Consider the following 12,571-nt stretch of genomic DNA (forward strand, 5'->3'; position numbering starts at 1 on the left):
ACACAAATCCTCACAATTAGAAGAATACCATCAAAATCTTTAGTTCTAGTTAACACAATATTCTAATCTCCCTTTGGTGAAAGAATAGAGGAGGCATTGAGTATTAAGCATTTAGAATAGTTGGGGAGATTGATCGGAATCTCCCCAACTAATTATAATTTATTCATCAGAATCAGTTATATATGCATTGAAAGACAAGTATTGTAAAATCTCTCATGAGAAATTGTTATGCAAATTCCCATGATCGCTTTTACATAGGTTCTAAATCATGAAAAAAAATCAAAAATTGTAATGTTTTAGAACTACTGTATTCAACTATTAAGCTGAAAGAAAAAAACCGATGTATGTGTAACGGAAAATAAGGGATTAGCCTGGATTATGGTTGACCCAATGAAAACAAAAGTTCAAAAGGTTATACAAATAGAAAATTGCTGCCAAAAACAAAGGTAGCCCAAGTGATGTCATCATGTACGCAGAAGATTCGGGGAGTTATAGCTACAGAATAAAGAATGAACAGAGCGATAAAAGGGCTCTAGGCTCACACACTCTCTCTCTCAAGTTTGTTCGTGTCGAGGCATGAATGTCATAGAGGTGGGTGTGGGGGGAATCCAGGCGAGGCTGTTACCATCCGATGTATTTCTAATAACCGCCAAAATGTGCTATGTACGTGTGGAATTCAAGGAGTCAACAGTGGTTCGAGTTTACCAAAGGCGATTCAATCTACATTGTCCCGGAAACTGCCACAGAAAGACTGCCAAGGGCCATCCAAATTATAGCCAGCACCCAGGAAGAAAGGCAAAGTATAGCAGAACTTATGGAAGTATTGTCCAAGGTGTTAGGAGTATATGTGAAACGCACATGTGAGTAAGCTCTGCTGTTCTTTCTCACACACTTAATCGTAAACAACTTTCTCGTGCTCTTATACATAGCTATTATACAAAGTTCCGATGGCAAATCATTGCCTTGTTTTTGATATTCTAGAAACTTCAGTTAAAACAGTAATTACAGACAATTCCCATAGGGTTATTTACAAAAATATTTAGCATAAAACATATAGACAAACAAGGTTATTTTTGTAACATTCTCAAGAGACTTGAAATCTGTAAAAATCGATGTGAAGCGCTTTGGTATTTCTAAGCTACATCGAGTTTTACAAAAGAATATTAGTTTACAATCAACACCATATCATTTTACAGTATGAAGTCAGAAGATTGATTTTCTCTGTGAGTAATCATCCAATAGCCATCTAGATACAACAGGGGTATAAGAAGTGGGCAAAAATTATGACTAATTGCCTTGGCAAGAAAACCAAAGACTTGGCTACAATTTAAATAAAATGCAGGTTTCCTGCTTGTAGCTCTTGTAAAGTATTTTGGAAGCATTGATAGTTATCTTGCAGCTGTTTGGAATAAGTATAAGCACTTGGGTATAAGGAAGATGAAGTTCTAAATGAAAGCCAGCTGTATGCTCAATTTTTTTCTTGTACAGCCTTGACATACCTTTTAGAGAACCATAAATAAGGAAATGGCAATTCAGAGTGGTGTGAAGAATGTATACATTTCCATGCAAGTAAGATTACTTTTGTGATATGTTCAGTGCATATGCTTGGCTTGGAAGACTGAAAATAATAGCCAACCATGAGAATGAGGCAGAGAAGTGATGAAGGTCATTCCACTTGGAAACTTATAAAGCCAGATTAATATTTCTCAAACGAGATTGGGTGTGCGAGCACTGCTCCTGGATGTTTGGGGAGTCTTTACAGTTATCTGGTAGTCAAATGAGCAATTTGTATAAGGTGGCAAATGACTAGACTCCTCTGCCTGCTTGATCTCAGCAATTGGAAGAGAGCCAGTTGGTGTTGTGAACATTAAAATTTCTCCTGCTAGGAAAGTGGGACTGGAGAAAATCAATATTTAAGGACAGGAAGTCAAAGAGTGGCTGGTACCAATGGGAGAACAATAGAGACAGTAAATGTATTTGACTGGGTGGGAGGGACATTTTCAGCCAAAGGTGGTCAAAGTTAAACAATTCTAGATTGGACATATCAAGGCAGTTTCCAAATCACGAAAAACAAAAGTTCAAAATTTACACACAAATTCTATACTTGCTTTTCCCATTTTCATTACCCAAAGTACAGCCATTAAATACTTTCAACCATCATGCATGTATGTGTGGTGTTACACAAAACAAAACTAAGACGCAAGTTGGCTGCTGTCAGTTCAGTGAATGCATGTTACAGCAACATGTAACAAAGAAATTTAGTACAATAAGAAAGACATTAATATAAAATTTCAGCATTTCTTCAAATGAAACAGTTATTACAGTATTACAACTTTCTTATTCAGTGCACAACATTAACTTATATGAATCCATTTAAATTAAGGATATTACTTCAAATTAATATATATTTGCAATTCTGTAAAAAAATTGAACAATAAATTACAGCTATGGGAAGTTTTTGCACTAGAAGATATGTGATAAGCTTCTGTAACTGTCAGTACTATGTACTTTGTTCGAAAAAAAAAAATGGATTCAAATCCCATCTAGGATGTGTCACACACACACACACATTGCATCTCACAAAATCTCTCATGATACATGCAGATAATCAGATATCTCAACATCGCCAGAGATAAAGATCGGTACTATCAACATAAGAAGCCTGAATGGCAAAGAAATGGAGCTAGCTGAGGAATTAGATAAGTACCAGATCGACATAATAGGGATGACTGAAACAAAAAAGACAAAAACTGGTGAGATCTTTCTGAGCAATAAACACAAAATGTTATATTCAGGCAATGACAATCAAGGAAAAGAAGAAGTAGCTATAGTATTCAACACAAAATACGAGGCTAATCTTCTTGAATGGCAGACAGTCTCAAGTAGAGTAATGTGGGCAAATATGAGAATGGGGAACTAGACAATGAGATTTATTTGTGCCTATGGTCCCACAGAAGGTTTTACTAAGGTAGAAGTGGAGGAATTTTTTGAGGCTTTAGAAAAAGCAACTGACACAATGAAAAAGGAAAAGTTGATCCTTGTTGGGGATCTAAATAGCAGAGTAGGAAATGATTGTGAGACATACAAAAATATTTTTGGAAAATTTGGAGAAAAGAGCAAAGCTAAAAATAATGGGAAATACCTGTTGGATTTCTGCTCAGGAATTACTGGTTATTACTAACACCATGTTCCAACATAAAAATGTGCACAAATTCACATGGAGAGAAGAGGCAAGGAATAAGAAAAGTCTCATTGACTATGTTATTGTTGATAGTGATGTTTTCTCCCTGGTGCAGGACACCAGAGTGTACAGAGGATTTGAAATTGGAAGTGATCACTATTTAGTCTTGAGCAGGATAAAATTGAATTTCATATTGAAAAGAATAACATGTAAGAAAGTTTTAAAGTGAATAAAAGTTGAGCAGCTCTCAGATGTGAACTGTACACTAAAATACACAAAGATTATTGAAAAAAAAATGAAAGAGTTTGAGAACAGGAATCAAACCTTGGAGATTCGGTGGCAAACTCTGAAGAAAACATTGATTGATTCTACCAGAGAGGCATGTGGTGAGGTTGTCTGCAAGGATAGAAAAATCAGAACTCCATGGTGGACACAGGAAGTTAAAGAGGCAGTGAAGGAAAAGAAGAAAGCATATCAAAAGTTCCCCAAATAAGTCAGCTTGTGCTCTTAGAGAATACAGAGACAAATGTAAGAAAGCTAAACACTGTGTAAAACTAGCTAAACAAAAGTCATGGGAGAACATTGGCAAGAACATCGAAAATAAATATCAAGAAGGTGGTAAGATATTTTGGAGGTTGTTGAAGAAGCTTAGGATTGGAGGAAAGAGTACTGTAAAAGGAGTTAGAGATGATAAAGGTGACATGAAAATAGGAGAAAAAGATATCCTTGAAGTATGGAGTAATTACTTTGAAAAACTGCTAAATGAAACAAGCAGTAATGACAGCACAGTGGTCAAAAACACTGACCAGGCATGCAGTCAGGAATACATATCCATACTTGAAGTAGAAAAAGCCATCATTCCTCTACTGAGTGTTCCTGGTAAGATCTATGCAAGTATACATGAGAAACGGTTGAGAAGAATTGTGGAAGAAAAGCTTGGTGAAGAACAAGCTGGATTCAGGCCAAATAGAGGATCTCAGGATCAGATCTTCAATTTACGACAAATAGTCGAGAAAGCATGGGAATATAACAGAGATCTGTATTTAAGTTTTGTCGATTTGGAAAAGGCATATGACAAGGTGCCAAGAGAGAAGCTATTCAATATGCTACAGTTATATGGCGTCAATGGTGCGTTATATCAAGCAATACGTAGTCTTTATTTGAGTTGTAAGTCAGCAGTTAGAATTGAAGGAAGTACAGGATGGTTTAATGTTAAATCTGGTGTGAGACAAGTATGCACATTATCCCCTCTGTTATTCATTATCTATATGGATCATATTATGAAGGAAAGTAGTATTAAACATGATATCAAAATTGGAGACGTTAATGTCAGCTCTTTGCTTTATGTGGATGATGTTATACTTCTAAATCAATCCGCTACAAGTCTGCAAGATTCTCTGACTAAATTGAATAGTTGTTGTAATAGATATGGTATGAAAATCAGCATTAAAAAGACAAAGACAATGAAAATAGCCAGAATCATTGAAAATGTCAACTGTGTTGTGAATGGAGAATCTGTGGAACAAGTAAAACATTTCAGCTACTTAGGCACAATTTTTAGTGAAGATGATAAATTAAATATGGAAATAGACAACAGAATCAGCAAATCTGGTATGGTGGGAAGTCAACTGAATAAATTCATATGGAATAAGAGAGAAATTAGTCACAACACTAAATTAGCTGTATACAAGACAGTATTCAAACCAGTTTTAACTTATGGATCTGAGAGCTGGGTCAGAAGTAAAACACTTGACCAAAGATTAGAGACCGCAGATATGAGAGTCCTTAGAAAGATTAGGGGCGTAAACAGATGGCATCAATGGCAATATCATATTAAAAATGAGGATATTAGGAAAGAACTTGACATTGTCAACATCCAGGAACGCGTTAGCAGAGCTAATCTCAGGTGTCTTAAACAGAATGGGCGAAGAAAGATTAGCAAAACAAGTGTTCTCTGCCAGGTTGGCAGCAAAACGACCCAGAGGATGACCAAGATATAGATGGTTTGATAGGGTACAAAGTGCCTTAGACGATAGAAATATAAGATCTGATAATGTTGGATTCTTGACAAGTAACAGACTGATTTGGAGGAAAATTGTAGATAGGAAGTTAGTAATGATGTAATTTTTTGATGTAGTACTATCATATCCTGTACACCCCTTTAGGGTACATGGCAGGAATTTGATGATGATGAGAATCAGAGAAGATGACTGAACACTGGACCAGAAGCCCAGCTGATTCTCTGCATTCTTTAAAGGCCATGTTGGGGTCTCTTCCCAGTATAGTTATGTTGTTTGAACGTTAATATAATCACAAATCAATTAATACACAAAATAATCATCATCATCATCATCATCAAATTCCTGCCATGTACCCTCAACGGGTGTACAGGATATGACAGTACTACATGAAAAAATTACTTCATTACTAACTTCCTATCTACAATTTTCCTCCAAATCAGTCTGTTACTTGTCAAGACTCCAACATTATCAGATCTTATATTTCTATCGTCTAAGGCACTTTGTACCGTATCAATCCACCTATATCTTGGTCTTCCTCTGGGTCGTTTTCCTGCCAACCTGGCAGAGAACACTTGTTTTGCTAATCTTTCCTCTCTCATTCTATTTAAGTGACCATACCATCTGAGATTAGCTCTGCTAACGCATTCCTGGATGCTGACAATGTCAAGTTCTTTCCTAATATCCTCATTTTTAATATGATATTGCCATTGATGCCATCTGTTCACGCCTCTAATCTTTCTCAGGACTCTCATATCTGCGGTCTCTAGTCTTTGGTCAAGTGTTTTACTTCTGACCCAGCTCTCAGATCCATAAGTTAAAATTGGTTTGAACACAGTCTTGTATACAGCTAATTTAGTGTTCCGACTAATTTCTTTCTTATTCCATATGAATTTATTCAATTGACTTCCCACGATACCAGCTTTGCTGATTCTGTTGTCTATTTCTATATTTAGTTTACCATCTTCAGTAAAAATTGTGCCTAAGTAGCTGAAATGTTTTACTTGTTCCACAGGTTCTCCATTCACAACACAGTTGACATTTTCAATGATTCTGCCTATTTTCATTGTCTTTGTCTTTTTATTGCTGACCTTCATACCATATCTATTACAACAGCTATTCAATTTAGTCAGAGAATCTTGCAGACTTGTAGCGGATTTATTTAGAAGTATAACATCATCCGCATAAAGCAAAGAGCTGACATTAACATCTCCAATTTTGATATCAGGTTTAATACCACATTCCTTCATAATGTGATCCATATAGATAATGAATAACAGAGGGGATAATGTACATCCTTGTCTCACACCAGATTTAACATTAAACCATCTTCCTGTACTTCCTTCAATTCTAACTGCTGACTCACAACTCAAATAAAGACTAAGTATTGCTTGATATAATGTCCCATTGACACCATATAACTGCAGCGTATTGAATAGCTTCTCTCTTGGCACCTTGTCATATGCCTTTTCCAAATCGACAAAACTCAAATACAGATCATTGTTATATTCCCATGCTTTCTCGACTATTTGTCGTAAAGTGAAGATCTGATCCTGACAGCCTCTATTTGGCCTGAATCCAGCTTGTTCTTCACCAAGCTTTTCTTCCACAATTCTTCTCAACCGTTTCTCAAGTACACTTGCATAGATCTTGCCAGGAACACTCAGTAGGGAAATACCTCTGTAATTCTCACATTCAGTTTTATTTCCCTTTTTATATATGGGTACTATGAGAGCTCTACTCCAATCATCGGGAATTCGTCCCTCTGTCCAGGCTTTCTGAACTATGCAGTGCAGCCACTGTAAGACTCTTATACCACCATACTTCAGCATTTCTGGTCGAATATCATCTACTCCTGCTGCCTTTCCACATTTCAAGCCTTTGATGGCTTTTTCTACTTCAAGTATGGATATGTATTCCTGACTGCATGCCTGGTCAGTGTTTTTTATCACTGTGCTGTCATCACTGCTTGTTTCATTTAGCAGTTTTTCAAAGTAATTACTCCATACTTCAAGGATATCTTTTTCTCCTGTTTTCATTTCACCTTTATCATCTCTAATTCCTTTTACAGCACTCTTTCCTCCATTCCTAAGCTTCTTCAACAACCTCCAGAATATTTTGCCACCTTCTTGATATTTATTTTCTATATTCTTGCCAAAGTCCTCCCATGACTTTTGTTTAGCTAGTTTTACACACTGTTTAGCTTTCTTACATTTGTCTCTGTATTCTGTAAGAGTAAAAGCTGACTTATTTGCCAGGAACTTTTGATATGCTTTCTTCTTTTCCTTCACTGCCTCTTTAACTTCCTGTGTCCACCAGGGAGTTCTGATTTTTTTATCTTTGCACACAACCTCACCACATGCCTCTCTGGCAGAATCAATCAATGTTTCCTTCAGAGTTTGCCACTGAATCTCCAAGGTTTGATTCCTGTTCTCAAACTCTTTCATTTTCTTTTCAATAATATTTCTGTATTTTAGTCTACAGTTTACATCTGAGAGCTGCTCAACTTTTATTCGCTTTAAAACTTTCTTACATGTTATTCTTTTCAATATGAAATTCAATTTTATCCTGCTCAAGACTAAATAGTGATCACTTCCAATTTCAAATCCTCTGTACACTCTGGTGTCCTGCACCAGGGAGAAAACATCACTATCAACAATAACATAGTCAATGAGACTTTTCTTATTCCTAGCCTCTTCTCTCCATGTGAATTTGTGCACATTTTTATGTTGGAACATGGTGTTAGTAATAACCAGTCCATGTCCTGAGCAGAAATCCAACAGATATTTGCCATTATTATTAGCTTTGCTCTTTTCTCCAAATTTTCCCAAAATATTTTTGTATGTCTCACAATCATTTCCTACTCTACTATTTAGATCCCCAACAAGGACCAACTTTTCCTTTTTCATTGTGTCAGTTGCTTTTTCTAAAGCCTCAAAAAATTCCTCCACTTCTACCTTAGTAGAACCTTCTGTGGGACCATAGGCACAAATAAGTCTCATTGTCCAGTTCCCCATTCTCATATTTGCCCACATTACTCTACTTGAGACTGACTGCCATTCAAGAAGATTAGCCTCGTATTTTGTGTTGAATACTATGGCTACTCCTTCTTTTCCTTGATTGTTATTGCCTGAATATAACATTTTGTATTTATTGCTCAGAAAGATCTCACCAGTTTTGGTCTTTTTTGTTTCAGTCACCCCTATTATGTCGATCTGGTACTTATCTAATTCCTCAGCTAGCTCCATTTCTTTGCCATTCAGGCTTCTTACGTTGATAGTACCGATCTTTAACTCTGGTGATGTTGAGTTGGGGTTTGTTTTCAGATTTGTTCCAGTAGCAGACTTTTCGCTGTTCGCCCTGGTTCCCTGGCGAAAACAACGGGGGCCTTGTTTAACCGGGCGACGCCCCAGCCGGCATGAAATTTTGTCATGTTGTACCATCATTTTTTATTTTGGTTTAACCAATAAGAATACAATTTGGTCGGCTAAATCCCAAATTGCCAGCCCATCCTCGTTCGTTCAGTATCAAAGTAGATACCCAACAGGGTGCACCACGAGAAGGTGAGGATTGGACATTAGGTCAGAAGCCCTGGTCGGTTCTCCGCATTCCTTTAAAGGCTATGTGGAGGTCTCCTCTCAGTTATACAGCTTTGACCCTTAAGCACCCCTACACAAAATAAGTAGTGAAAAATAAAAGTAATAATTATACTCACTTGGAACCAGAAGCAGTTGACAACTTTGATGAGAAGAAATAATGGCAGGACCCAAAGAGCACCAAAGGTACAGGAAAGAAATGGCTGTAGCCAAATCCATATTTTTTTATTTGGATCACCTAATTCCAAATAAGAAACAAAATTTAGATTAAAACAAGTCAAAATTCTTTCAAGAAAAACAGTGGCAAAAGCATTTATATCAGATATAAATGTCAGCAGCAAAAAATATAAAATACGATACTGAATGTACTGTCTCATAACAGGATCAAAATATACAAGGGAATGACTTGCAGATTAAGTAAACAATTACATGGAAATTCTCAATAAGCCAAAGTTAAGTTTTATGCAAATGATCCAGTGTGCCATGTTTTGCACTGCTCAAGGTAGTTATGATGGCTTCTAAACCTTTCATTTGCTTGAAAGAAATTTCAGAAAGTTAGACTAATATTTCTTGAACTTTTGAAAAGACGCATTTGAGATCAGTTATTCAACTGATTTTACTAGAGAGGTTCTATAACTTAAAAACTTTATGTCTGGTAACACTAAAGAATGAATTTTGATGCTATGGGATTTCTTATGACAAAGGAGGATGAGTGATGTTTATTCTTAACTAAGGATGGTGAACAAGAAGATGAACAAGAACAATTAGCTAATAGTGGGAATGGTTTAAAATTGTGACAACACAAAGAACCAAGAGTCCTAATATGGCAAATTCTATTGTTTAATAAAGAGGTTAACAAGTATTGAGTTGATCTTTATGACTGGCTTCCAAATTTTATATAAAATAATACACTCATACAGCTGATCATCATTATAGCATTTACCTTATATCTAATTATGAGTATACTCTTGACAATGGTAATGCACTGTGCAATGATTATGACACTTGTGATGCACTCTAAACTTCAAGAGCTCTGGCAATCAACACTGCCAGATCCCAAATCTCACACATAATACTATGTGATAAATTGTGATAGGATGACTGATTTTTTAACTGAATATGGGTGGTATGAATTGAAATGGAGGTAGTTTCCGATATGTGTGGGTTTGTGGAATATCTTCGTAGCTCTTTTGTTATTGCTTCTGATTAATGTCAGGTTTAAGAAATTGATGGATTTGTTCTGTTCTGTTTCCATGGTGAATTGTAGTCTGCTGCTATAATCGTTGAGGGATGTTTGTAAGGCTTTACCAATGCAAATCAGTCATCCTATCACAATTTATCAATGCTTACAAATTCTCAACCAACAGTAATTATCTTAACACTGAATTAAAGTATTTAACATCTTAACATGGAATTAAAGTATTTAACACAGGTTTTCAAAAATCGCAACTATCCCACACATCTAATAAGTTACACGAACAGTATGGCAAAATCATCGTTTAATAAAAAGGTTAACAAATCAGTCATCCTATCACAATTATAACAATAATACAACCAAAACACACTTCCCTACACATATGGTCATCAAATTGCCATACATCCAAAACACATACAAAGCCTACAAATACATTTTCAAACACATGGACTATAAGCTAGTATTCACCATGAACCAAAAATTACCAACTCTCCTAAATCCCACTAAATCTTTCACACACAAAGAAATATTCGAACACTACGTTGTCTACAAATTTCTCTGTCAAAAAGACTGTGAAGTCACATACACTGGCTCTACAATAAGGTCTTTATGGACTAGACCACAAAGAGCACTTCAGGGATTGCAATATTCCCATTCCGGAATATCTGAACACAAAAAAATATCGACATCGAAAAGAAAAATAAAACACAGAGTACAGGGAAGATAGAAATTGCAGCTCACGCTCTTGAACTGAAACATATCCCTTAAATCGACAAGGCCATAATCATAGACAAACAAGACAATGAAACAATGCTTAGAATATCTGAAACTATTGCCATAAAATGCGATGAAAATTCGATCAACGTCCACCGCCCCTACCTAATTTCCGATTATCATTATTATTATTACGTAACACCTTTAGGGAGTCCAAAGACTCATTGAGGGAGGGCATCCACTCGACAAGTTTCCATCTCTACCACTCCACCAACTGCAACTATCTTCATCATCTACACCAACAGCATCTACTTCCGACCACTACCACTAGTATTTTCACAGATAATCACAAACATCCCTGCCCACGGCAGGATTCGAACCCACAGCTTTGGCTAGAGAGTGGATAAGCTAACCACTCGACCAATTAGACCAGCAAGTTAAAGAATGAATATGAAAGAAGAACTACTAAATATAGATGGTGTGCAAGTTAGATTCAGAAGAGGTTGTTCAACTTATGGGTGCCCATTTTGTTAAAAGCTATCAATCTGGCATATGTAACAGAGTTCACTGCTACCTCTTCACTGGATGAAGAAACTCAGGAGTAGGAGGTATTAGTAAATAAGAATTTAATAATAGGGACTGATGGGAAATCAGCATGTGTACTAAGAGTGTTCAGCTGAACTGGCTATTCCTTCTAACTGGGCTATATAATTTGAATCTCAGAACAGGGAATATTTTGCAGGAGTGGAAAGAATGCATGCTAATCCCTTTGTACAGAGGTGGTGCAAAGACATATCCAACTACCAACAAATCAGTATCTCAGAAATGGTGGTAAAGATTTTGGAAAAGTTATTTAGAGTTCGCATTCAGAAATAGTTGACAGAGAATGTCTACTTTGCAATGAACAGCATAGGTTTATTAAGGGAAATTCATGTTTTAGCAACTTGTCCACATTCTATAACGTTCCCATTGAGTTAGACAAGGAGAATGGATACACCATACTATTGGATTTGGTCAAGGCATTTAACAGAATACATCATGGAAGGCTGTTGCATTGCATTGCATAAACTGGAGATTATTGACTTGGATTATAAAATATTAACATTGGAAAAATGATTGACATATCAAAAAGTGGTATATAGGGTATGTGAGGCTGTAAGATTTAAAGGTGGTGGGAACAGGACACCCACTAGCCTATAGCCATAATAATAAAGTGAAATACTATAAAAATAACCAAGATCTAGTTAGTAAGATATGGGAGGAGCATGGGGCAACTCCAAGGTTTACCAGAGCCACCATCTCTTTACATGGTGTGTGGAGTGCAGATAGTTATAAGGACTTAAAACAGCTTGGGCTTACGCAGAAGGATATAAAAGTTCTTTCCTTGAGAGCCCTACAGGGCACACTGGTGGCATGGTGCTGCCACCAGAGAATGACTACAGTGATAACTAGAACAGGCATAGGGTAAAACACTTGTAAAGGTTTAGGCCTATATCAAGTCTGGACTAAATGTAAGGGTAGTACTGCTCATAACCAGTACAAAGATTAATAATTAACCAGTAGTATACCACAAAGATCAGTCCTCGATCCACTGTTATTCAATCTGTACATTAATGATATTGGGAAGAAAATGAAAGCAACATATACATCTATTTGCTGATGATGCAAAGATAAGTAGGGTAATCAGGAATGCTACTGATATGCAATACTTGCAGAATGATCTGAATAGGCAGGAATTGTGGGCATGGGAAAATGGATGTCAGTTCAATGTCACTAACTCTAAAGTCATGCGCTTTGGCATGATTAGATATCCAATATTGGTGGGATTATGCTAGAAGAAACTGACCAGGATAGGGATCTTGAAGTG

The 12,571-nt window shown here is 36.4% G+C and overlaps 1 protein-coding gene across 3 annotated transcripts in view; it reads right to left on the reverse strand.

The window, feature by feature from the left end:
• Positions 1-12,571, reverse strand: part of tank (EI24 domain-containing protein tank) — a 143,208-nt gene that overhangs the window by 60,838 nt on the left and 69,799 nt on the right. For all 3 annotated transcript variants that reach the window (XM_090413031.1, XM_090413030.1, XM_090413029.1), the window contains exon 6: positions 8,915-9,033. In XM_090413031.1, coding sequence (XP_090269157.1) covers positions 8,915-9,033 — 119 coding nt within the window. The remainder of the gene's footprint in view (positions 1-8,914; positions 9,034-12,571) is intronic.

The sequence above is a fragment of the Typopeltis vanoorti genome, chromosome 23 (assembly GCF_054136105.1).
Source record: "Typopeltis vanoorti isolate ZY-2024b chromosome 23, IOZ_Tvanoo_1.0, whole genome shotgun sequence".
NCBI classification, from domain to species: domain Eukaryota; kingdom Metazoa; phylum Arthropoda; class Arachnida; order Uropygi; family Thelyphonidae; genus Typopeltis; species Typopeltis vanoorti.